Here is a 27,212-nt window from a genome sequence, read left to right as displayed (position 1 = left end):
TGACACAGCCGGCCTGGACCCTTTCCAGTCAGGTTTTCGCCCAGGTCATGGGATGGAGATGGTCCTGGTTGCTATTACAGATGAACTTCATCGTCAGTCTGATAACGGTGGATCGGTGCTTCTGATACTTCTTGATCTTACCGCAGCGTTTGACCCCGTTGACTACGATTTAATGATCCACCGTCTTGCCATGTCCGGAGTTTGCGGTCAGGCCCTCAATTGGTTCAATTCATTCCTCCGAAATCGGAGTCAGTGCGTGGAATATATGGACCAAGTCTCTGAAAGTTCCCCCCTCCTATGCGGGGTACCCCAAGGTGCAATTCTCTCCCCTCTTCTTTTCAACATCTATGTTAGACCCCTTGCCAGTTTGGCTCGGAGACTCGGCCTGGACTGCTATCAATATGCGGACAACACCCAACTCCTGTTGCCCTTGGAGCCTGGAGTAACGTCAATACCTGACAATTTCACCTTATGCCTGGAGGCTTTGTCGAACTGGCTATGTGCTAGCAGACTGAAGGTGAATCCGGTGAAGACTGAGTTCCTGTGGCATGGCCGCCTGATAGGTCCAACCCAGCCGTTACTTACCTTTGATGGCGCTGCTCTATCTCCATCGCCTACCATTAAGAGCCTAGGTGTCGTTTTGGATTTACAGCTGACGATGGAGGCTCAGGTTGCTGCTGCCAGCAAACAGGCCTTTTTCCATCTACGACAAGCGAGGCAACTGGCACCTTACCTGTCAGATGAGGCTCTGGCAAAAGTCATCCATGCCACAGTCACATCTAGGCTAGACTATTGTAACGCCTTGTATGTTGGCCTTCCTATTTCTACGACCCAAAAGCTCTGTATTGTCCAGAATGCTGCAACCGGGTTACTCACAAAAACACCCATGAAATGCCATATAACACCAGTGTTGCGGCATCTACACTGGCTGCTCCCAATTGAGTATCGTGGTTTGTATAAGATGCTGGTCCTGACCTTTAAAACTTTATATGGCCAGAGTCCATTGTATCTTAGAGACCGTCTCTCCTTCTACCATCATCGGAGGTCGCCACGAGCATCCCAACGCGATTTGCTCTATATGCCGGGTCCTAGGGAAGTGCACTTGGAAAGCACCAGACGCAGGGCCTTTTCTATTTCTGCCCCTGCCTTATGGAATTCCTTGCTTCCCTATTTGAGAGCCATGCGTGACTTAGGGCATTTTATCCTAGCACTTAAGGCCTGGCTTTTTACTAGAGCATTTGACCCATGTTAATTTTAATATTTGTATGTATGTATTTTATCCTGTATAATTTCTGCAATGTAAATCGCCTGGAGCATCTCGGATGGAGGGCAATTAATAAGTAATTAAAGATGATGATGATGATGATGACAGCGTTCCATGCAGGCGTGCTGGCCACATGACCTTGGAGGTGTCTACGGACAATGCCGACTCTTTGGTTTAGAAATTGAGGTGAGCACCACCACCCAGTCAGACATGACTAGACTTAATGTCATGGAGAAACCTTTACCTTTACTTTATTGTTAGTGTAATAAAACAGAGTTTGGAGAAAGGGAATAAGGAATTTGACTGTTCTGTGCTGCAAGTTCCTTTTAAATCTCCAAGTAAGTGCACAGTCCTAGTTTGCACAGCGAACGTTTGAATGAACAACTCACCAAAACTGCGGGGAGAAAAAATACAGTGTACTTTTCCACATGAGTACTATTCCACTTGGACTATAAATGTGACAACTGTTACAGCCATTAAAATTTAGGATATGGAGGCTGAAATTCAGATCTGAGCCCAAAGTCCTCGATGGTAAACTGGAATTTTCATAACATATGAAAGATGTGTTTGTCTTCACCAATTGGTGTGTGGCTCCATGGAAGTGATTCCACAGTACAACAATTTTGCTCTACTGTGAACACTAATGAAGTACTTTGGCAACAAGGGAGCAGTCTGTCCATCTGGCATTAATCATGAAGATATAGGTTCAGTTTTCTCTAACATTTCAGCACTTTTAAGGAAACCTCTGGAGTTAGCACTTTCTTGTGATTCCTGATAAGATATAGAGCAAAGTAAAATATAGCCTCCCTTAACAGTTCTCTATTCTTATTTTGGACTAGCGTAACATCTTACCAAACCCCACTGCATAAAAGAGCACAGTAGTCCAGTCTCCACCCATTAGATAGATGTTAGACTCAAATTTAGGGCTGTGTGCCTTCAAGTCGTTTCTGACTTATTGCAACTCTACCATGGGCTTTTCTTGGCAAGGTTTGTTCAGCAGGGGTTTGTTTTCCTTTGAAGATGAGGGAGGGTAACTTTCCAGTAGGTTTCCATGTCTGAATGGAGTTTGAAGGTCTGGTTTTCAAAGTCATAATCCAATGCTCAACCCACCACACTGTACTGACACTTATTTGTAGGCCTTATAGTGCATAAATTATACAAATCTGAGGTGTGCATCTTAGCAGTTCAAATCTGAGTAAAGTCTTAGGTGAATAGATTAGCTTTTGTTATATATCTGCCCCAAACATTCCCTAATAGAACAATGGGGCTTAACAATTCTTGCCTTTCTGAAATAATAAATGTTATGGTGAGTAACGCTCAAGCTTTGTTGGCCTCCCCTGATGAGATGGCTTGTAAATGAAGGTGGGTGGAAAGAGAGAAGCAGGGAAAATTCTTGGCAAACTCATCAGAGGAAAAAAAGAAAGCAAATACTCGCTGTATGTGGGACTCAGATCTTCTTTGGGTCTTACTGAAGTTAATCTCTGACAGCCTTTCCAAACATACAATTTTACTATTAGATTACAATACTATTTGACTAATACATTCACACTCTGAATCCAATGTCAACAATGCAATATCCTGCTCCTAGAAAACAGGAGGTAATTTTGTTATGAGAATAAGTTACTTGGAGGCATTATACTATAGTTTCTCTCACACCTGCCATCTAAGAAAGGAAACAAGAAGGATGTGTGTTGAGTGTCATGGGGATTTCCCTCCTGGCATGAGAAGAAAGACAAGCAGCAACTTTGAGAGCAAGGAAATTTCATTTGAGACAACAGTGCTGTTAGGGGCACAGAAGATTTTTTTTTTCCGTGTCAGGAACGACTTGAGAAACCACAAGTCGCTTCTGGTGTGAGAGAATTGGCCGTTTGCAAGGACATTGCCCAGGGGACACCCGGATGTTTTGATGTTTTACCATCCATGTGGGAGGCTTCTCTCATGGGGAGCTGGAGCTGACAGAGGGAGCTCATCCTTGCTCCCTCCGGATTTGAGCCTGTGATCTGTTGGTCTTCAGTTCTGCCAGCACAAGGGTTTAACCAATTGTGCCACTGGGGGCTCCTCGGCACACAAGATAAGATGGTGAATCCCAGGTAACAAGCAAGCAAAGCTTTTATAATTTTAACAAACCTTATCTTTTCTACAGTTGACTGGCTTTAAAATGTTGCATTGGCTAGAAGACAAAATGGTGAGGCAATTGTCTCATTACCTCACCTCTCTGCTGATGTTCTCCTGAATAAGCTCTACAAAAGCACTTGTTTCACTACAATTGGCCCTTCATATCCAACCGGCCCTTCATATCCATGGATTCTGTATCTACATCTTGAAAATATTCCCCCATCTCAAATATCTAAAAAGAAAACCTTGATTCTGCTATTTTATACAAGAATTGTTTTACTCAACCATTGTAGATAACGAGACTTGAGCATCCATGGATTTTGGTATTCATGAGGGTCCAGAAACCAAACCTCAACAGATATCAAAAGCCCACTCTATGTGACCTCTTATCAGTGTTAGCTTTTTGTAAGTACATTCTATGGCAGGGAACCAATGAGCAGACAATAAGTTTAAGAAACTAGAGCACTACAGCAAGAAATGTAAAACCCAGCATGCTGGACAGCAAACAAATACAGCAAGCTCAACAGGATTTCTTATTTCATTGTGAAGTTTAAGAGGTGAAGTTCACACCGTCTGGTAAGCTATATCAAGTTTTCAGTTAATGCTGAAAATGTTCCACCTGAACATTAGTAAGAATTTCTTGACTGTGAGAGCTGTTCAGCAGTGGAACTCTCTGCCCCAGAGTGTAGTGGAGCCTCCTTCTTTGGAGACTTTTAAGCAGAGGCTGGATGGCCATCTGTTGGGAATGCAATTTTCCTGCTTCTTGGCAGGGAGTTGGACTGGATCGCCCACAAGGTCTCTTCCAACTCTATGATTCTGTGATAAGTTTACATGGGAAGAAAGAGTGTCTTTTTCCTGTTCAACTTTGACCAAGGCTGCTATAACTGTGTAGGACAAAAGGATACCAAGGCTCCAAATTGATAATACAGCAACACAACTTTCAGGCATTATAAAGTCTCCTATGATTTTTGCAGAGAAGGTGCAATTGAAGACATTTATTAATGAATGAATGAATGAATGAATGGAGGGGGGTACTTTTTAACCTACATGTTATAGCTGTTTGACCAGAGGGGTCAGAAAGTGGTGGAGTCTCCTACCCTGGGGATTTTAAACAGAGATTGCACAGCCATCTGTTTGGGGTGCTTTGAGCATGTTTTCTTGTATGGCAGGGAGATGGACTGGATGGCCCTTGGGGCCCCTTCTAACTCTAATTTTGTAGCACTGTGATTCCACCTTAACTGCTGCATTCTTGGGATTGGAAATTCAGGGAAGTTTCAGCCTGAGAGCCCTTCTAGTAGTCCACCAAAATTACAATCTCCTGAATTCCACAGGATTCAGCCATGGCAATTGAAATGGACCCTAGTGAAAGGGCCCTGGGACTGCTTTCCAATACCAGAATCAAGGCTGTCAGAGGTCCATGAGAAGAGGGAGATGAGAGAAGAATTCTACAGAGCCAGAGAGAGAATTCCCCCCATTTCATAGGTCAACAACATGAGCTGAGGAAAAATAAAGCAGCCTGTGTTCTGTTCATGCCCAGACTAGCAGCTTATCTCTTAGTTTCATGGAGACCAGATTTGTTGTCCAGATAATAATTCATGAATTAGTCAAGGACCATGAGAAATGGTATTAAGTGTAACATCAAAGAAGACAAAGCAAATAATATATTTTGTTTTGGTCTCCCACTGTGTACCACCAAGCTAGCCTATGTCCTCCAATCTATCTCAGGAAGCTTACAGACAGCCATGCAGTGCCTACAATTGATGGATGAAAAGGGTTGACAGCAGAAAACAGCCAGAAGGCCAAAGTATTAGCTGTGGGAAAGGCAAGATTTGGAAAGAAGGATGAAAGCCTCTTAGAGCTTAAGTGCTGGGAAACTCCTCTCTGCGTCTTCCATTCACCCTCAGGAATGCCTCCATGATTCGTCACCCCAACCAAGCACTGTTCTCAACTTCAGTTAAATTTCAAGTTGCTCCATCCAAGATAAGTCTATTCTGCTGGCAGACAGCTCTTGCTAGCTCTTTCCTCTGGTGCAGCCAAAAACAAGTTCACTCCCATCTTCTGAACGACAGCCCTTCAGGTATATAAAGATGGCTTTCATACCACCCCTCAGTCTTCTGCTCTCCATTCAAAATGTATTCCCTCAACTGTTTTGGAGGGAGCCCCTGGTGGAGTAATAAGTTAAGCCCTTGTGCTGGCAGGACTGAAGACCGACTGGCCAGAGGTTCGAATCTGAGGAGACTGCAGATGAGCTCCCTCTGTCAGCTCCAGCTCCCCATGCGGGGACATGAGAGAAGCCTTCCAAAAAAGATGGTAAAAATATCAAAACATCTGGCTGTCCTCTGGGCAACATCCTTGCAGACGGCCAATTCTTTCACACCAGAAGCAATTTGCAGTTTCTCAAGTGGCTCCTGACACACACAAAAAAACTGTTTTGGAGCAGTGGCATTTGTTTTTGGCAGGGCTAGAAAACATCTTAGAACCAATCTTGTCAACAAAACTCCACGGTTCTGGCCCAACGTACCTGTTTGAACGAATCTCCCCTTATGAACCTGCGAGGACTTTAAGATCATCTGAAGAGGCCCTGCTCTCAGTCCCGCCACCATCACAAATACGGTTCGTGGAGACGAGAGACAGGATCTCCTCAGTGGTGGCCTCTCGGCTATGGAACACCCTTCCTAGGGAGATTAGATCGGCTTCTTCGCTGCTATCATTTCGGAAGAATCTGAAGACATGACTATTTGAGCAGGCATTTGAGAATACTGAGTTACTGATATAATAACAGAATAACTATATGATAGAACTGGACATTGTTTTAATGAGTATTGATTAAAGTATGTTTTATTATAATGTTTTGATTTTATTGTTGCTGATGTTTTTATATTATATATTGTATTTGTGTTTTTGGTGGCATTGAATTTTTGCCTTGTAAACCGCCTCGAGTCGCCGGAAGGCTGAGAGGGGTTGTATAAAAATATATACTAAATAAAATAAATAAATAAATGGTAGGATCACACAACTTGCGCGTAGATTCAAAATCTTAATTATTTTCAAAAAGGACTTCGAGTTACACTGATCTTTGGTACAGTGAGTAATACCAATTCCACCTCTCATGCTTTTTCCAACAGATCATTTTCTTTTGGACTATTAATACCCATCTTTCCCCTTGGAAAAGGAGAGATAGGGTGGAATATAAAGTTTTATTTTTATTATATTATTTCCCCACTGAGTGTTATGATGCACATTTGGTCTGTAAAGTGGGCTGAGCAGCTTCTCCTGTTCCTTGGGCCACACAAATCTCCCTCTCATGCCCTCCCCCCCTCTCCCCCTTTCTAACTTATCTTCCTCTCTTAGACGTGTTCTGTGTTCCTGGGATTTTCCTCTTGACTCTCTATGTTGCAGACAAGGAACCCATTCTTCAACCAGCAATAAACCACCAGTGGCTGCCAGCAGCTGACCAGCTCTAACCTGCAGCCGCAAGCCATATATTTTTTTTCTTCAGGATAATTACTCATGAGAGGAAGTACAAGACCACATTTTTTTGAATCTCTCTTGCCAATGATTATTATCTAATAACTATTTTGGCATCAGAGTTTTAGCATGGTATAGAAAGCTGAAATGAGAATTCACCCCAATCATCTTTCTAATGCATATGTGTTTGTTCCTTGGTTATAAATATCATTTCCTAATGGTTCTAGCATAAAAGCATAGGAAAAGTTTATTAAACTGCACAAAAAAACCCCTTTGTTTTTGCAGTGCAGCACATTTTGCTATAGATTTTCAACGACTATCTCAAGAGTTTCAACCAATTCAACATAGTTTGTGGCAGCCACCAAAATGAAGTTTCTGGAGCATAACAACTATTTTCAAAGTAAGGCCTGCACAATTAAACAGGAAATAACACCTCCAAACCAGGGGCAGGATTTTCTTTCAAATTTTGTTACATAGTGTTATCAATTAACATATTCTTATTTTTTACATGGGAAAATATAGTAAGGAAATAAATGTAACTCACCCTTCACTTCAGTTGATTAAACTTTCAGATTGGATCTATGGTCTTAAAAATTAAGCAAGACAGTCTGAGCTGAAATTGAAACTCTCAAGGTTATGGTTATACTGTGTGTGCACGTTTTTAGGTTTCTGGGGTTATTTAAAACATTTATGTCAAAATAGCATTAAGGAGAAGCTTTTCAAGACATCATAAAATAAATCTTCAGGGATCACCACTTTGCTTGGTGTAAGATATACTGGAACACACCTAGAAGGCTAGTTCCCTTCACAACCATTTTCAAAAACAGAAGCATATTTGTACATGTAATGACATTCTTCAACCAAGAGTAATGCTAAATATTAGTACTTTACTGCTTCCTTTAGTAACTAAGATCACAAATTTCATCTGACAAATCTTGCTGTTCAGTGATTGATATGATGGTGAAATAATTTCTAATCACTTCACACCAGAAGTGACTTGCAGTTTCTCAAGTTGCGTCTGACATGGGGGAAAAAAAAGACTTCTAACATCGGTGACGTTATATTATATAGTGTTTGATGGAAGCTTAATACTGATGTGACACAAAACAGAGAGAGTAAGAGGTGTCCAACAGTGGGATTCTCTGCTTCGGAGTGTGATGGAAGTTCCTTCTTTAGAGGCTTTTAAACAGAGGCTGGATGGCCATCTGTCGAGGTTACTTTGATTGTGCCTTTCCTGCTTGGCAGGGGGTTGAACTGGATGGCCTGTGTGGTCTCTTCCAACTCTATGACGCTATGAATATGTTAGATGTTTAACTTTATATTAATATGTTAAGAAAAATAAATAGATTAAAACACACAAAATAACACAGTGTATGAAACAGCACTAATAGTAATGTTAACTCTACTCTCAACTTGAGCTCACATTGCTATACAGAGATTTGAACCTAGTCTTGCCAGTGAGGCATATTGACTTTTCTGACTCTCTCTCTCATAATAGGTTAGAACATTTACCACGCAATGCCCTCTAATTAAGTTCTAAGTAGTTCTGTAGGAAGTCTCTTAGCTCAATTTAGTTGAAGTTCTTTTAACTGGAGATGGGAAGGACTGAAGGAAGACGTTTGACATAATAAATGTGCTATATCTCTGAGCTGCATAATGTATGCAAGGCTCAATACATGCTGGGAAAATACAATACATGACTTCTTATACCTTTGCAGAAGATTCAAAAGTGCCTCATATCCTTAGCTGTGAATTCAACCATACTGTCTATTCTTTGCTTGTGGCTGCCATATCACAAAACTGAACCCCATTTTCAATATGTAACATGTTGTTTCATGAATTAATGCAGTATGCATTTACTTTATGTTCTTTGAAAATAAATCTTAGACGGATCTTGGATTATGCTTAGCATTCTTTAACCAATACTCTTCCTTTGATAGAAGGAATAAAGAATCACAAAGAGTTTTTTCCCTACTCTTTTAAGGCACACTTTCAGATAGAGTGAAAGGCCATCTCCACATTCGTTTTCATGAATACTCAATAAGGAGTTAAAATTAATGCAAATTCTGTGAAAACAGAATAAGAAGCAGGAATTTGAATATGGATAGTTTGGTTGGTTCTCACAAACTTTCAGACTACTTTAAAGAACTCATAGCACGCACTTCAACTACTTCACTCGGCTTTTAGGAAATGTTCTTAAAGTGGGGGAAAGTATTTTAAAAAACAGTTCTCTTCTTGAATTTGGCATGGTCTTAAAACAAAGGTTGACTAATTAGAGTCTGATTAGAACCTAGAGGTGGAACTTGACAGCACAAAGCATATCCAGACCTGGAGAGAGAGAACCGTGCAATCAACATGACGAAAGAGAATAAAGCAAGGAAAACAGTTTTCTGTTCCAATGTCTTGAATATATGGGAATGTGTGGAAAAGCTATGAGAGTCTGTGAAAGAAAGGGGAAGGGATCAAAGGGAGAATTAGTGGGAAGGAAACACATGCCTGATCCTGGGAAAAAGATTTTGGAGAAGAAGGGGCATTGAGACATTGGATCAGCAACCTTATGGAAGAATTCATATATGAGCTCTTCCCAAGGTTTCTGTGGCCCGTAGTTTGACTGAAACGAGAGACATCTGCATATTTATATGACATTAGCAAGCAATTATATTGGTATTTTGTACACAGTGTCCTCAGAGGGAGGGGAAAAATGAGCTTTTGATTTGTTGGCTTCCCTTGAAGCACTAGAGGGTGCTCTCCTACTTGGATGGAAAGGAACAGCCGGCATCTTCTTCCCCTCCCGAGTCCTGACCCTTCTGTCGCAGAAGGTTTGACCAGCACCACTCTTCCTAATTTTTCTCCAATTCACAATGGAGAGCTATAGTGTCCTTAATTTGAATTTTAACAACACAACCTCCCATCTCCATAATAGTTTGAAGAGACTAGTTGATAATTTCCAGATTTACTCCTTGGCAATGAATGCATCCTTGTCCAAAATGTGTCAGTGAGTGCAAAAAGCAAGGCAAAGTGTGTGAGACTCATGCTTGGCAGATCAAGCCATCTGCCACCCACTGGTTGAATTTGACCCATGAAGCTTTCCTCACCAGCAACTGTTAGTAATTCTCTACCTCATCTACCAGTAGTAGCATAATGTGGCGCTTGATTAGTCCAATTACTTAAATCTTGATTGGATTTTTTTTAAAAAAATGTGAGAAATGCTCTGTTTGCTCCTAACGTTCCCAAATGTTTTCTGCCACACTGCTTCAAGGACTGGGTGGCAATGGGCTAGAGATCTCAGGGAATAGGGAAACAAAGAAAGAGTACATCCATTTTCTTCTCATTCAAAGGGATCAATAAAAGAGCAGCCCTGGTTGAACTTCGCTAGTAAAAGAATGCTCCTATCAAAGCACGCCCCTCACACACATTCCTACAGAGGCTGCGGTTTCAGGCTGGCTCAGGCTTCTTTCCCGTTTTTTGCACTTTCTCCAGGGAACTGTTGTGCGCACAAACCACACCACACTCCAGAGCTAGCCACATTCCTCTGTGCCCAGGAACTTTTTAAGGAAGCCTTTGTTATTGCAGACAAGACGTCGTATTCTCAATGCTTGTGAATTCTTAAGCAGGAGTTTTACTTGGCCTGGCAGACCCAGTGCCCGCTATGATGTGTAAAGGAGTGTGTACAAGCACACATAACTACAGTGTCTGCTTCCTCAACCCATTTTCTCCTAGCTATAGGACCACTCTAAGGCAGTCAGACCAACTAAACAGACTAACTATACCAGGCATGGGCAAACTTGGGGCCTCAGGTAGGCTGTTAAGAATTGTGGGAGTTGAAGTCCAAAACACCTGGAGGGCCCAAGTTTGCCCATGCCTGAACTATACTCTTCCCATCAACTTTAACAAGATACTCCAAAAGGGAGCACACTTTCCAAGAGAGATGTCTGCCTTCTCTCTGAAAACCTTCCTAGGTGCTGTAGGCCCCTTGTCCCAGATTTCCAAGGCAATCATAGCTGCAAACTATTCCTTCACCCTGCTGCAAACAGATACTTACCGAAACCAAGAATTTTGTTTTCATAAACTCTTGTCCTTTGTAAAAAAAAAAAAAAAAGCATATTCAGCCCTGCCCCTGGACATGGGTAGGAGAAAAAGCAATAGCCTGAAAGTTTTAAAATTAGTTAGACCAGTAGAAAGCTCCACACAGGCAGCAAATCTCAAATTAGTGATCTCAAGCAAGAAGAATGGAAATAGCGTGAGTAAAGACCATTAAGGACTTAGCTGTATTGTCGAAGGCTTTCATGGATGGAATCACTGGGTCGTTGTAAGTTTTTTGGGCTGTATGGTCATCTTCTGGAAGCATTCTCTCATGACATTTCACAACCTCTGACGATGCCTGCCATAGATGCAGGCGAAATGTCAGGAGAGAATGCTTCCAGAACATGGCCATATAGCCTAAAAAACCTACAACAACCCAAGGACTTAACTGTTGCCTACAGCTTGAAAAGTCCAAATGATACAAAGCCCTTGTTCTGTTCCAGCATGTATCTGCTTATGTTCTTCTAAGGCCCTGAGTCTGACCCGGGATGAAGGACTGCTCTATTCCCTCAGTACCAATGGTCAAGAAGGACAAAAAAGCAGTGCATGTTTTAACTCTGCCTTGTGGCATTTCCAGTGGGCTTAATAAGTGAGTATTTTACTGCAGTGACCATCCTGTTGACCTAGCAGCTCAATTAAGACAGGACCTCGTGGAGTATAAAAATTGCATTTGGCTCAACATCTCAGGCAGTGCTCCAAGACTACTCACAGAGCCTCAACTTCTTTCACCACTCTTGGAGATGACCAAGCTAGAGGCAGCCAAGAAATATGCATTCAAAGGAGAAGATGACTGACCCCCAAACCTATCTTAATTGAGGGAAAGAAGATGGCAACAAAAGACCAATGGTGCCTCACAAAGAATGAGAATCTGAGTTCCATTTTGGAAGGAAAGGAGTGGATAGGAACAATCCTATCCCGTTCTTCCCTCTCCTTTGCCATACATTGATTTGCTTCCATCAAGTCTAGGGGCTTCTGTCTTGCTGTAGCAACAGCCTGGTTTTGCCAACTAAGTCTCTCTGACTTATTCAATCTGAAGAGAAGAGAAACCGGAGTACGGGGACCAGGAACACCGGATCAGGAGGTAGCTCCTTCATACTCAAGCATGGTTGGAAAAGGAGAGCTCAAAGCTTGGAAAAAATACTTTGGCTAAGCTTAATGGGCCGGTTATGAGAACTGTACTCTGAAGAAAGCAAGTTCTGGGAATGCTGAAGGCCACATTGGGAAGCAGCATCTCTACAAAATGAGGGAGCCATTTCATTTGGTCTACTTTGGGGGTCACATGAGAGGCTAGAATATTCATGACACTGCCAAACATAGGAAATGATCTAATTCAGGCACAATTGTTGGAAAATTCTCCCTGGAGAAACACCAGTGCCGGCAAAAGCCACACTTTTGTGGTGAAGAGAACAAGCCACACAGAGATCCCTTGAAAGTATGCCAACTTGTTATTGGGGTCTGAAGGCAAATATTGCTCACAGATGCAGTTTCCTTATTGGCAGGGATAAAGTGGGGCAGCAGCAACCTCAGGGCAATTAACACACAATGCAGAATACCAATGATTTTCTCTGTGTGTCTTTAATTTTTTTGAGGTAAAACTTTTTGGTTTTCCTGTAACAGATGCAGGGTTCCGACTGAACACTGGCCACACACACATGGACAGGGCATGGCACTTCCCATGAATATCTTTATCTAGGCAATTAAAAAATACATTGCTCACCGATCCACCAGTAAGCAAAAGGGTATTTTCCCTCCAATGCTTGCTGCCCTCCAGGAAAATCCCTATTGACTGAGCAGTACTTGTCCTGCATCTTAAAGAGACACATAACAGCAGCAATTTCTCCTCACTACAGCAGCTCCATCAAACCCACCATTTTCCTCTCCTTGGGTCTGTGCTCCATTTTTTATAATGGTGACTCCATCCCTCCTTATAACAGAAGAGTCAAGCACTTCTTTAACCAGTCTTTGCAGTCTAGACCCAGACTTCTCTCAAGTCCCACTCTCAAAAAAAGGTCTCAAGATGATAGGCACAGACATTCAGTCCCTTCTTTCCCATCTCCCTGGTCTCTAATGTCTTTTAGACTTGTCTCATTCTCCAAGTCTTGCTTTCCCTTTGGGTAGCTAATCCAAGGCACCAAGTCTGTTTTTATCTCAGAGGCACTTTTGGACAGCTCAAGACCAGGGGCGATGGGGAGAAAGGTAGACCTGGCCATACCTCAAGGCAGCACTCCACCATCACTACCAGTCTTGTCTTACAGTCATCTATCTGCCTGTGAACAGAGATACTGTCTGTGGGAGGGCAGAAGGGTCCCTTCAGCCTCTCAAAGGCAAGTGGCACACATGAGAGAGGTAGGACAGTCTCTTAAATAGTAGGTCTGCTACATCACTGCTAAATAAAAATATAAAAAAACCCCGAGAGGCCAAATCACTCCTATGTCACCCTTTTCTGGCTACCTTTCACTGCCTACCACATCCCACCTTGCTCTCACTGTATGCACCAGGAACCCATTTGCACACCACTCTGATTCCAGTTAGAGGCAGCCCTAGTGCAAACAGGCCAGGAGGAGGAGAGTCATCAGCAAGTGGAGTCCCATGTTCCAGGAAAGGCCAGGGCCGCCACCCGGTGGGTTCAGCTGCTCCTCACATCCTTCCCCCCGCCAACCCTGGTAGCAATGGCACTGGAAGTTGCCCTTTAAGAAGTCCGTGTCTCCCTGAGATAGCTTCCCTCTGGCCTCCAGCAGTGGTGCCTGCGAACCGGGTTCATTGCGAAGGATCTTGAAGCTGGTTGGGTTGAGATGCAGGAAGACATTGGCATCGCTCTGGCGGCGGCGGCAGCGCCCATGGCCATTGCACTGAGTCTGGCTGCAGAGGTCAGCCGCTGTGGTCACATTGACAATGTAACGGCCTAGGTTCTCGTCCATGTAGTTTTTAAGCACCTGGCAGGTTTCCTAAAGAAAAGATTATTCTGATTGAACAATTACCGCAAGACTAAAAGCAAGTGAAAAACAGGCACAGACCTAGACTTATAGATTTAGTTGAAATATAAGTTGTTCAAGGTTCCCCTTTTATTACACAAGCCAACAAGTATTTTTCATCAGATATAGTTTTAGATCATTCTTACAGAGTGTATTTTCACAGGCTTTCATGGCCAGAATCACTGGGTTATTTGTAGGTTTTTTGGGTTGTATGGCCATGTCCTAGAAGCATTCTCTCCTGATGTTTCACCTGCATCTGTGGCAAGCATCCTCTGAGAATATTTTATTTATTTATTTTATTTATTTGGGGTTCTTTTACCCCGCCCTTCTCACCCCGAAGGGGACTCAGGGCGGCTTACAGAAGCAAAGGCACAATTTGATGCCTGCAGCACAGAACAATCAAAACACAAAATTACATCAATTCACAGTTAACAACAATTCATGCATTATACCAATAAAATCAATAAAATCAATAAAACCATATGGCCATACAACCCGCAAAACCTACAACAACCCAGGTCCTTATAGATTTTTTTGCACTGAATTCAGATATGCATTATTTTTTCTTTATCATGTGTAGTTTTTGCTACTCAAATAATTAATGCATTTAGTTAGAATCTAATTGATATCAGATTTTAAACTGTGCTACTCTCACTTCTGATTATTACAAAAAGTTTGATTTTCTTGGCTTGTGTTATTTAACACCTAGGGATTATATGAGAGGGAGGACAGCCCAAGGAATATGCTTTAAAAGAAAACGTCAATATCCCACAATCCAGAGAAATCCAGATTTCTTGTAAGAAAATAGCATGGAGCTCAAAACTATGCATGCTTCACTGGAAACAATTTCTAGTAATTCCAATGAGCCTTTTCCCAGATTGCTAGACAAAGGATTTCTGCTTTATCCAGCATTTTCCAGTTTTCTGATCACAAAGCGTTAAGTGTATTTAGTTGACGTATATCCCAACTTTCTTTTGTCGAGGAACTCAAGGGAACGTATCGGGGGACTCCCAAGTGGTCTCCCATGCAGACACTGACTAGATTCAGACCTGCTCAGTCTCAGCCATAATTGTTGGAGTTCAACAGACACCAATGGCATAATCCAGTTACTGTTGTTATTATCCTTTCAGGTTTGAAAGAATTGCCCTCCAGAGAGCACAATTACCAAACTTCAAATGTAACACTTCACTGCTCTCAGCACTTGGTACAGAGACAGTGTGAAGCTGTGGTGGTTAAGATGTTGGACTAGGAATTGCATAACCCACATTCTAGTCTCCAATAAGCCAACAAACTCAGGCTAGGTCATGCTCTCTTGCCTGAACTATTTTACAAGGCTATACAAAAGTTAACATAGTGGTAAGCAAAAACTTTTGCTCCTTAGAAGGAAGGCAGGATAGAAACATTAAATAAATACTACAGGCAGAAATTCAGTGCTATGGGCTGTAGAATAATTAGGGAAGTGGGGAGGGGGCTACTGATGTACAGAGTGTAGATCCAACTTACACAGAGTTTGGGCCTACCTGTCCCTCAAGTCCCTCCCCTCCAATACACTAGAGCCAAACCTAACCCCTGCTTCCAACATTAAAATAAAACTAGCTGTTGGCCACTGCATTCATAACACACCAAGAGGGGCAGTTTTCTACCCTTGTATCTGAGGCCTCTTTTGAGATGATATGACTGTGAACTAACTGGGAGGAGTATCTCATAAGAGCATCTTTGGTAAAAGGCCGTTAAGATTTTTTAAAAAAATCCTTATTTCTTCTATGGCTGCATTCCCCACTGTGGACTCCTCCATATATTTTCCCCTACAGTTTCCATCAGCCCCACTCAATATGGCAAGTGGTTGGGAATGATGGGATTGTAACCCAACACACATAGTTAGAGAAAATGGCTGTTGCACAGGGTTAGCAACCAGAAGCCTGTATAGATCTGCATGTCCATTTCTGTGAAGCCCCAGGACTCTTCTGCTCCTCCCAGTCACAGCACCACTTTTATTTGAAACTAGACAATGCTGATTGTGCAATATGTTTACAAGCAGCTTCATGTTCCAGTAGCATTTATCTGCTTACAACAGAAGCTCATGTGAAGAACGGTCCTTGGTTTAAAGGGGAAATGGTACTGTTTATGTAAGGAATTCTTAACTGGGGGGGTCTGTGAGCTAGAATTGGGGGGAAATCATCTTCTCTGACTTCTAACTGAAATCTAGCAGACAGTGGTTGTTAGACCTGCCACAAGATCACATGACATCATTGTCCTGCTGTGTACAAATACCAGCAACATGCTGATATTGAGTGTCATAAAACTGTCTCCTGCTACATTTTGAGAATGGGTCTGTGGTTATTACCTACTGGGGAAGGGGTCCATGGAACAAAAAAATGTTAAGAACTCCTGGTTTAATCTTTTTTAGCTGCAAATCTGTTGGCAGCATGGAGACACCGTCCCAGAAGCCCCAGATGTTACACACTTCTCATTTAGTGGCAGGCACTCCTTCCAACAAATTATGGCATCCTTTCCAGAAGAGTTGTCCTCCAAATAGGTTGCACCAGAATCCCATCATTTCACACCACTGGTCATGCTCCCCCTCCCCACATTACCTACCAATGCAATAGGATACCTTGCCTATTTTTTCAATCACCTTTCCTGAATATGTTTAGCTGCTAGAGGGAACAAGCTGGAGAATCACCTGCTTCCTAATGAAACAGAGAAGACCCAAGGGGAAAAAAACATGACAGAAAAGGGATCAAATAGGGTTTATTTTAACCACGATCCAAGGGAAAGAAGTCTGTTCAAGGGGGCAAAAGACATTACATACCCGACTTTTGGTATCTTCTGCATCTCCCCAGAAAATAGCACCAGCTGCTCCCAAGGCAGCACTCTCTCCAATCGTGGAGATCAAGTCCATCTGGAAGAAAATGTTGAAGGATGTCAAGACAGATTACCCAGAGTTCATTAGGATATGCTCTAGCTCAGAAGTCATATATTCCACTCCCACTGCTGAACAGCTTCTGTTCTTTATGCAAAGAAATAGAAAGCATTGATAACAATTTATGGTGGAAATAAAAGTCCATTTGTTTTTCAATACATACACTTTAGACTGACCAAGCAGGTCCACCGTGGCAAGCATTGGCAAACTTCAGCCTTCCAGGTGTTTTGAACACCAACTCCCACAATTCCTAACAGCCAGTAAGGTGAGTGGGATTTTGGGGAGTTGAAATCCAAAAGACTTGGAGGTCCGAAGTTTGCCCATGCCTACTCCATGGCATTTGAGGAAGGACTATTTCAGTTCATCATACAGAGATGCTGTTAGAGCATTGTTATGGCAGTATTAGGCAACACGTTTTGGTAAAGGAAGAGTGAAAAGCATTGCTTGGACACAATTAGGCAAAGCATATAGTCTTTGCTAGTAATCCCTTGAAATGCTACAGTAGAAGGATAAGCTTCACACAATGGTTATCACTTCCTAAGAAGACAACTTGTGCCCATTATTATGAGATACAAACTGGAAGCCCAGGTTCCTTTGCATAGAACAATGCATTCCTCAACCCTTCCCTGTGATCTGGACATAGCTGTGCCGATATTAATGTATGTGAGGCTCTTGTGCAATTCAGCATCTGGTGATAAATTTCAGAAGGTTGCTTCTGGCATCTCACGGCACATGTTTATGTCTTCCTGAGAGCTCAGGTGGGAAGAGGCAGTATGCACCTGGTCTCGCCCTGCCCTCTGCACACCCTTTGTTTTCTCAGATCCTAGGCCTATTCCACAACCGCAATCTGGCAAAGGCATCCAAGGAAAGCAACTTGATCTAGCAAGTTCCTGCAAGGAACAAAGTTTGGGAAAAGCAACTTTGGTGGCCACTGTTCCCCAAATCCCCCAGTCAATACAGGCACTTTTTCTAGTAGTCCTAAAAAAGGAACATTGCCAAGCTCTGAGAGAAAGAGGTTCCTGGACAGAGAGCACTCCAATGAACAGCTCAGCATAACTGCTGACAAGAACCACAGAGGTTTGGCTGCAGCCCAAAGGCAAGGAGGGGCAGGAACAAAGCAAAACAAAGAGACCCTTTTCTCTGGAGGAGGGCCATTTCTTTGCTGTCTCAGAAGAACTAATGGTTGCTTTCACCCTTCGTTCTAGTTCACAGCCTGTCATCTTAACCATTCCTATGAGTAGGCTGACCAACAGCTGATTCAGGCTAGTAGGCCACTAAAAGCCAACCCATCATATTCTGCATATACATGTGTATGCAGAAACTATAGGAATGAAAGATCTCAACAAGACTCCATGTTAAAATTTTAATGATAATTTTGGCAAGGGGAAAACAATTTGCCAGGATCCGAGGACAATGAGCCAATTTTCCAGGACTGTTCTAATCTTGACCAAAGATTGGAAAAGTTACCTTTTGAACAACAGCTGCCAGAATACTCCAGATAGTATGGCTTGCAATGTTAACAACTGTAGTACATGAAGTACCTTTTCTAAGTTTTACATGGAACTTACGCAAATGGAGGCAGGACACCACTGCCAGCTGAACAAACAGAAGGTAGAAATCAATTGTTTTCACTACCATTCCATTATTGTTAGAGTGTGGGCAGGGAAAAAGAAAAGGAAATATTTGTCTGAAGTTGGGAAATATATTTTTTTTACTAGCTGTGAAGCAAGACTAATGGGATTTAAAACAAAAAAAAAGCTAAGGCCCCTTTCTACACAGCTGAATAAAATTCCACATTATCTGCTTTGAACTGGAATATATGGCAGTGTGGACTCAGATAACCCAGTTCAAAGCAGATATTCTGGGATTTTCTGCCTTGATATTCTGGGTTACATGCATGTGTGGAAGGACCCTTAAGTCAGCTGAATTAGTATACATTAATGGGAGCAGTTGGAATGGTGTTTTTCCTCCCAAAGTTCAGAATTTAACTGAGTGAGGCTAAGAATCAGGCACAAGAACATGGGGGCAAAACCTAGTCAGACATCAAACTCTCAGTCTTGGCATGACTTTCATGCTAATTATCAGTGCTTTTGCTGGTTTCTCAGTCTTGACAGCAGGGTATTCTGTTGTAGGATACCCAAAGTGGAAGACCAAGATAAATAATACAGTTCAGAATACTAAAAATTCATCCCAAGCTAGAGTGAATGGAACCATGCAAGGAGTAAACCTTTAGCCAGAGTGGCATTAAAGGAAATGTTTTTTTATCATGAGTGTCTGCTATGGAGCAAGCAAAGAGCAACAAGTCATCTAGCTAGAACGATAAATCCCAAAGTTTGTCACCCTCACTTTGGAAGTGTCTAAAATGATCATTTATTGGTGTTGGATTTGCACGGCTTACTTTCAAGCAATCTACATGGTTTCTGAGCAGAAGGGATAAAAACCACAATTCGCTTCATCCATGGGAAAAGCATAAGCCACATGAAAGGCAAGAGGTGCATTTTTGAGGTATAGAGTTTTCCAAAATGCTCACTATAAACCTGCTCTTTGCTTGATTCAGAGGCCAGAAACCAAGGGAAGCATGGGTGACAGACTGGGGAAAGCATGAAGGTACTACCTGTGGCTTTTCTGAAAGACAACCTGTTTCTCAACAGTTCTCTTTCAACACCTTCCCTTACAAGCCACATGTGACATCAAGGGAACACAGAAAAGACCCAGTCCTAAAACTTGTATCAGTGCCCAGTCACCTCAGTAGGATGCAAAGGGTCAGGAAGGCCAGAGAACAGGCTGCTCCCTGCTAGGGGGTGACTTTCTTGTAAGGATGAACACCCCACTCTTAGCTGTGCTAGCAGAGGCTGACAGGAACTGTAAGACAAGACACCTGTACTTTTGGCCTACTACGTTTCTCATATTCATCATAAACCCAGTTAGGAGGCATAAGTTAGAATGCTCAAACTCCCAGACTCTAAAAGGTCAATCCCTAGCCCCCAATACTTTTATTTATAACCACAAGGCCATTTTTCCAGACAGTCTCTCCAGCTTGGAGTGAGACTTGAGACAGAAGAATGAAACACCAGACATTCCAACCTACAGATCAAAGCAGGGTTCAAAGAGCTCACCAAACGGTTTTGGACTGCAACCCTAAGTACTCCTCACCACAGACTATGCTGGCTAGGGATACTGGGAGTTGCAGTTCAACAACATCTAGACGGCCGCATGACAACATCGTCTTGACCTAAATAAAGACTATGCCCTACTACACTCGTGCCCTGGGTGAAGCTGCCTGTACAATTCTGTCCCTCCTCACAGTAATAGCTAGCCCCACAAATCACAGGAAAGCAGAAGAAATACAGATTGGTTTTCGGCACAAGTTTACATACCAAGGGTTTGCATTAAAACCATAATGTTACAAAGGCCGAACCTGGAGTCTGTAAACTTGTAAACTCTTTTACCAACAAAGCATCCTCTGCCCAATCTAGATGTTTCCATAAACTAGAGCTATGCTCACTTAAAGCAACAATATTGACATGCTACTTTGAATTCCTCTATTCCTCTGGCTGGGACATTTCACTATACAGTGGTAGAGGAATTTCTAGACCCTAAAAAAAGGGGGGGCTAGCCCAAGAGCAATATGCCTGACTAATTATTCTTTCTAGGAAAATGAAGACACCATTAATAGTATTGTTCTTCCACATCAGTGTTGCCAGAATCAAGCGGAACGGGTGAATGACAGAAAGAGCAGCTGGCTCCTTCAGCCCATCCTCACATACAACTTCTTAAGTTTCTAGAAGCCAACAATACATACTTCCATGTTTCCAAGTCTGACAAAACAAAGGTGTTGATGAATGAATCCACTCTCCTGTGGGGAGGGACTAGCGATACTGTGTAGGCAATAAACTACAAGTATTTTCTGTGTGGTCTGGCACTGACCAATGAAGTGGTGGCAGGGAAGGCAGTCTGTTCAAGAACAGTTCATTAAACCACAAATTTGAGAATGCTTTAGATATTATGCCAACGGGCTTTCACAATGTGCAACCCACGGTGTTGAAAGCAGGCCATCAGGACTGCGGCCAACTACACTCCTACCCTGCTCCCATTTCCCAGCATCAGGCAGGCAGCTCCTCACTTATCGTCTTACATGGTTGGGAGACATAGCATAGAAAAGTTAACATTCTGGTTCACATCCTCCATTCTGGGAAGTGTAGTCCAAAATAGTAACTTTCTAAAACTCTGCTGGCTGTGTACATCACAAGATTGTTACAGCTTTAATCAAAACAGACATCCAATCCCATCTGGTGGCCAATCTTTCCCAACTTTAATGAAAAAGACCTTCTTACCTCACTTAGGTAGGTGAGATTTTGTCGACGGTTATAGGTGGGTCTGGTGTAGACAAAGACAGGCAGGTCATAGTCATCATGATGTTGCTGAGAGATCCGTAGGGCCTCTTGAACCCGAGACCTGACAAACTTGCGTCCGTTTATGGAGTTGGCCAATATCTCCTCCAAATATATGGAAGGGTAGAGGGCTGTGCTCTCCTTCCAAAGCCAGGCCAGGTGGTCATTGCGTGTCTTCTCCACATCGGGGCAATGACCGGTGTAACTGTCTAGGTTCTTGCTGTAATCGTGGTTGTAGCAGTCGGGGAAAAGGTAATAACCCCACAGCTGCTGAGGACGGAAGCTCTTGGCAAGTCTCAGGGTCTCCTTCATAAAGGAAGAAGCTGATGATTCGAATTCATACTGAGCCTTCTTCTTTATTTGTTCCTCTGACAAATCAACATGCCGAGATTGCACAAGCTGACGGGAGGCAGTACGGTAGATGTCTTTTGGCTGCCAGTTCCGGATCCAGATAGGTCTCCACTCTTCCCAGTCAATGACAGCCAGCCCCTCCTTTGTTTCAGAGCGGATGTACCTATGAATGTTGACCTCTAAGCGGGCCAGGTGCTCCTCTAGACTGCTGTTCTGAGGGACACCGCCATTCACTGCCACTTTCTGGGCATTGTAGTAGGGGTAGAGTCCTAAGCGCTCCTTATAGAAAATAGTCAGGTTTTGGTCCACAAAACCTTCATTGGGCGAGGCCTGCACGTCAAAGAGACTGAAGTCTAGCTGGACCTTAAAACGAGGCTGGCAATCCTGAGATGGCACATTCCAGGCCACAATGAAGGGCCTGTGGGTGAAGATAGGGGTGAACGCAGGCTTCTTGCCCTGCCCCGCCAGGGTACCGGGCACAGCCAGGAACATGAGCCATACTGCTGCCAGCCCAGTGCCTCCCTGCATCCTCCCCAAGTTGTTTCAGCACAAGCTGGCAGATCACAGGCAGAACAAGGCCTGCAAAGGTGAGGAAAACAGGAGAAGGCAGTGAGGATATGTGAAATAACTTCTGGGACTGAATAGATCAACACACAGTCAATCTAGTCAACTTTGACAGGAAGCAATGGCTCCTTCCTAGACTTGACTGGAGCTCCCTCATGGTCTCCTAGTCCCAGTACTATCCCTACTTACTTTCCAAACTTGAGTGACATCTACATTGACTAGTTAATGCAGTTCAAAACTAATATCAAATTGTGGTGGCCAGCCAACAAACTCCAACAGAAGTGTGTGAAAGAAAGCCCTTAATGCACACTAGTGCTCTGTGGTTTGTGTCATCATCACCCAGGCTGCAAAATGGTTCCAGGATTTCCTATGTAATCATCCGCACTGTAAAGACACTTCCTTCATACTTGTCTGAAACTGTGTAGCTGTGAGCTCAATGAGGTTAAGTGTGAAAAGGAAAAGGCACTGTTCTTCTTCTAATGCTGGGCTCCTACTTTGTAAAACTGACCGTTCTGAATGCTTCTTTGAAAAACTCAATTTGCACTAGAGTCTCTCCTTTTGCCTCGATAAAACTTCCTTCCTATCATTCTAGTTTTTATCCCACTCGCAAATCCCGGGATTACAGTTGGGAAGTTGGCTGATGCCAAGCAAAAACCCAGAACACTGGCCCAGTTTGACACGAAGTGCTTAATGCAAACCTAGGCAATGTGTACTTCCTCATTATTGACTTTTCTGCCTCAATGCCTTTTCTTTTCACTGTGATATCCCAATACACAAGATGCCCACTATCCCCCACCCTAGAGCTTGGCCCATGACCTGCAGTAACCCACTCCCAAGCCTGAGTCTAGGAACAGTTTGCAGACAGCCTGGCAGAAGGTTTCATGGGGACTGGAGAGCGCAGAGAATTCATTCCACCCTACCTACTCTCTCTCTCTCTCTCTCTCTCCAGAGCCTCAAGAATCAGCATGCAGTGATGCGTGTCTGGAAAAGTAGTGTGTTTGTTTAAGGGCTTCCAGTGTGCCAGCAAGACTGAGATGCTTCCTAGGAAGGGCAGTTGGTAAAAAAAAAATCCCAAGAATATGTTCCTCCACCTCTCTTCCTTGCTTTCCTCCTTTCCCCCTCCAATCCATCCTCAACATTAAAGGTAAAGGTTTCCTCTGACATTTAGTCTAGTTGTGTCTGAATCTGGGGGGTGGTGCTCATCTCCATATCTAAGCCAAAGAGTCAGCATTGTCTGTAGACACCTCCAAGGTCATTTGACCAGCATGGCTGTATGGAGTGCAGTTACCATCCCACAGAAGCAGAACCTATTGATCTACTCACATTTGTATGTTTTCAAACTGCTAGGTTGGCAGAACTTGGGGCTAACAGCAGGAGCTCACCCCGCTCCCCAGATTCGAACTGCCTACCTTAGCCAGCAAATTCATCAGATCAGTAGTTTAACCCACTGCTAGACAAATTCATGGACCAGAAGGAGAAAAGACACAAGAATCCCGATCGCATAGAAGCTCCATTGACTTCAGTAGGTAAAGGGAAGCGTAAACAAAAAAGTGAGCCCACTGTGACCCTGCAGAGGAAGTTTTTCATTAAGGGAACCAAGCAGGGAAAGAGCAGCCTCCCTTTTTTACTCTGACAGATATTTGTTTTGACGGTTTTTGGAAACTTGAGCAATTTTAAAGAATAGTATTGCAATTTCTTGGAAACAGGATGCATTCTACATAAACGGAAGGTTTTCCTTTCTCAGCTTGCATGCTTTAAAATGATTCCTTCTGGCTGACTTAACCTGAGTAAAATAACACACACACATCTCAATGGAAAAATAGGCACAGATCGGCCCCGTCAAGATCTGCTTCCCAAACTCATCCATTGTTCTTAAAACTTCACAGACACCAATGACTTGGGTCACCAACTTACTATGCTTCTCACCCCCTTTCTGGAATCAACACTCTTCCTGAATCGGGAAGGGGAAAGAAGTTGGAAAAAAGAATCCCGTATAAAAAGGCATTTGAGCGTGTCTGGGCCAGAACTAACAAAGACCCATGAAAAGCATTCAGAGACTGATGTGTTGTCAAAGGCTTTCATGGCCAGAATCACTGGGTTGCTGTAAGTTTTTTGGACTGTACGGCTATGTTCCAGAAGCATTCTCTTCTGACGTTTTGCCTGCATCTATGGCAGGCATCCTCAGAGGTTGTGAGACCTCACAACCTCTGAGGATGCCTGCCACAGATGTAGGTGAAACGTCAGGAGAGAATGCTTCTGGAACATGGCCATACAGTCTGGAAAAACTTACAGCAACCCATTCAAAGACTGAGTTTGGAAAATCAATCTGCAAAGGGCTCTTGTAGTACCTAAGAGTAAGCAGAAGCCTTGATGAAGCCACACTGCCAAATTATAGCAGTTTGACACCACTCTGACTGCCAAAGCTCAATGCTAGACTCTCTTAGGATATGGAGATCTAGGTGATATTTAGCCTTCTACATCAGAGTGCTCTGGCGCCACAACAAACTGAATCTCGGTTGCATCTGACTGAAGTCTACCAAAACTTTGGTTTCTTCCATTCTCAAAGGTGCTACAAGAGCTCTTAAAGGGTGTGTAGAACAGGTATGGGCCAACTTGGGCCCTCCAGGTGTTTTGGACTCCAACTCCCACCATTCCTAACAGCCTCAGGCCCTTTCCATTTCCCCCTCGGCCGCTTAAGCGGCCGAGGGGGAAAAGGAAGGGGCCTGAGGCTGTTAGGAATAATGGGAGTTGAAGTCCAAAACACCTGGAGGGCCCAAGTTGGCTTATACCTGATGTAGATTGATGGGCTTCCAACTCCAAGGGCATCTCTCCAAAGAGGAGCCTGGCCAAGCAGGGCTCTGCATCTTCAGGCAGGAAACGCCTCCTTGCACCCGGGATCCTTCTCCCAAAACAGCCCCAAAAGTGGTTGTTTGCAAGCAATGCAAGGAGCCCCCTTTCCCCCTTCCAAACCCACCTCCTTCCCGACGCCTTCTCCAACTTCAGGGGCTCCTCTGCCAGGCAAACTCTCCCAGCCGCCTCTCCATTTCCCCCCAATCGCTGAAAGAAAGGGGAGGGAGGAAGCAAAGAGGGAAAAGAAGGAGAGGGAAGTAGACGAGAGCCCTCCTTTCTTCCTGCAAGAACTCACCTGGACCCAGCTTAAGTGCAAGAGCCTCCCCGGGACGGAGCTGCCCCTTCTTAAAGGGCACATGCGCCTAAGGCCGCCCGCCCTCTTTCCCCCTCCGCCGCCTTAGTCAGCTTTTCCTTTAAAAGGACGAGCTCACTTCTGTTTCAGGAAAGGGGGTGGCCAAACGGTGCCAGCGAGAGAAAAGGGCTCTTCTGTGGGAACTCTTTGTGCTCCTGGGAAAAGGTGTTCGATACTTTTTTTCCCTCGTGTGCAAACGCGGCTATTTCCATGTCTGAACTGCAGCCCATTCTCCGTGCACCCCCGCACCCCCTTTTGGTACATCCCGACAGACCTCTCTCTCTTTTTTCGATGGAACGCAGAGTGGCTTGCCTCTTAAAGGGACACGAACCTTTTTAGGCAGAACGGGATGCAGTTTGGAAGTAGGAGAAAAGCCAAGAAGTTGGCAGAAGTCATCCTGCGAAAAGGGACGGTACATGGACTAGTGGCAATGACTCTTTCTGAGTGAGATGCTCAGAGTTATCTTCATTTTGCCTACAAATCGCCCAGCTCAACCATTTCCGGGGATAGGAAGGAAAAGTTTCCTAGCATCTCCAGAGTGCACTTCCATGATGGGTGCCCAGCAGCAGATCTGCCATTAGGGTCCCTTCCACACAGCTGAATAAAATCCCACATTTGCTGCTTTGAATTGGAATATATAGTAATGCGAACTCGGATAACCCAGTTCAAAGCAGATGTTGGGGAATTTTCTGCCTTGATGTTCTGGGTTGGCTGTGTGGAAGGGCCCTAGAACACAATTGAGGGACATTATAATAATCAAAGGCTAAAGGTCTTGCAAGGAAGACTCCAGCAATACATGGAGCGAGAGTTGCCAGATGTTCAAGCTGGGTTTAGAAAAGGCAGAGGAACGAGAGACCAAATTGCCAATATCCGCTGGATAATGGAGAAAGGCAGGGAGTTTCAGAAAAACATCTACTTCTGCTTCATTGACTACTCTAAAGCCTTTGACTGTGTGGATCATAATAAATTGTGGCAAGTTCTTAGTGGGATGGGCATCCCAAGCCACCTTGTCTCTCTCCTGAGGAATCTGTACAAGGACCAAGTAGCAACAGTAAGAACTGACCACGGAACAACAGACTGGTTCAAGATTGGGAAAGGCGTACGGCAAGGCTGCATACTCTCACCCAACCTTTTTAACTTGTATGCAGAACACATCATGCGATGTGCAGGGCTGGATGAATGCAAAGCTGGGGTGAAAATTGCTGGAAGAAACATTAACAACCTCAGATATGCAGATGACACCACTCTGATGGCCGAAAGTGAGGAGGAGCTGAGGAGCCTTCTAATCAAGGTGAAAGAAGAAAGCGCAAAAGCCGGGTTGCAGCTAAACGTCAAAAAAACCAAGATTATGGCAACAAGAATGATTGACAAATGGAAAATAGAGGGAGAAAATGTGGAGGCCGTGACAGACTTTGTATTTCTAGGTGCAAAGATTACTGCAGATGCAGACTGTGGCCAGGAAATCAGGAGACGCTTACTTCTTGGGAGGAGAGCAATGTCCAATCTCGATAAAATAGTAAAGAGTAGAGACATCAGACTGGCAACAAAGATCCGCCTAGTCAAAGCCATGGTATTCCCTGTAGTAACCTACGGATGTGAGAGCTGGACCTTAGGGAAGGCTGAGCGAAGGAAGATCGATGCTTTTGAGCTGTGGTGCTGGAGGAAAGTGCTGAGAGTGCCTTGGACTGCGAGAAGATCCAACCAGTCCATCGTCCAGGAAATAAAGCCTGACTGCTCACTGGAGGGAAAGATACTAGAGACAAAGTTGAAGTACTTTGGCCACATCATGAGGAGACAGGAAAGCCTAGAGAAGACAATTATGCTGGGGAAAGTGGAAGGCAAAAGGAAGAGGGGCCGACCAAGGGCAAGATGGATGGAT

General features: G+C 43.7%; 1 protein-coding gene across 2 annotated transcripts; it reads right to left on the bottom strand.

The window, feature by feature from the left end:
• Positions 1 to 12,486: 12,486 nt before the first annotated feature.
• On the bottom strand, positions 12,487 to 25,384 carry HYAL2 (hyaluronidase 2). 2 transcript variants are annotated; one of them, XM_067463624.1, is made up of 5 exons: positions 25,277 to 25,375; positions 25,106 to 25,188; positions 21,160 to 22,146; positions 16,715 to 16,804; positions 12,487 to 13,875 (listed from the first exon to the last, which is right to left on the bottom strand). In XM_067463624.1, the coding sequence occupies exons 3-5, from the start codon at positions 22,093 to 22,095 to the stop codon at positions 13,471 to 13,473; spliced, it is 1,431 nt and encodes a 476-aa protein (XP_067319725.1). In that variant the 5' UTR covers positions 22,096 to 22,146; positions 25,106 to 25,188; positions 25,277 to 25,375; the 3' UTR covers positions 12,487 to 13,470. The 2 variants fall into 2 exon arrangements, with proteins under 2 accessions (XP_067319725.1, XP_060621757.1); XM_060765774.2 differs by lacking the exon at positions 25,106 to 25,188 and having other exon boundaries at positions 25,277 to 25,384.
• Between the last annotated feature and the right edge of the window lie 1,828 nt (positions 25,385 to 27,212).

Source organism: Anolis sagrei, chromosome 2 (assembly GCF_037176765.1).
Source record: "Anolis sagrei isolate rAnoSag1 chromosome 2, rAnoSag1.mat, whole genome shotgun sequence".
Taxonomy (NCBI): domain Eukaryota; kingdom Metazoa; phylum Chordata; class Lepidosauria; order Squamata; family Dactyloidae; genus Anolis; species Anolis sagrei.
This window is presented reverse-complemented; position numbering and strand designations above follow the sequence as displayed.

Excerpts from the sequence above, each read along its gene's own strand:
- HYAL2 (XM_060765774.2), bottom strand. The coding sequence starts at position 22,095 with ATGCAGGGAGGCACTGGGCTGGCAGCAGTATGGCTCATGTTCCTGGCT. Across the intron at positions 16,805-21,159 it reads ATCTCACCTACCTAAGTGAG|ATGGACTTGATCTCCACGAT; the intron begins GTAAGAAGGTCT and ends ATTTTCTTCCAG. Across the intron at positions 13,876-16,714 it reads CAGAAGATACCAAAAGTCGG|GAAACCTGCCAGGTGCTTAA; the intron begins GTATGTAATGTC and ends TCTTTTCTTTAG.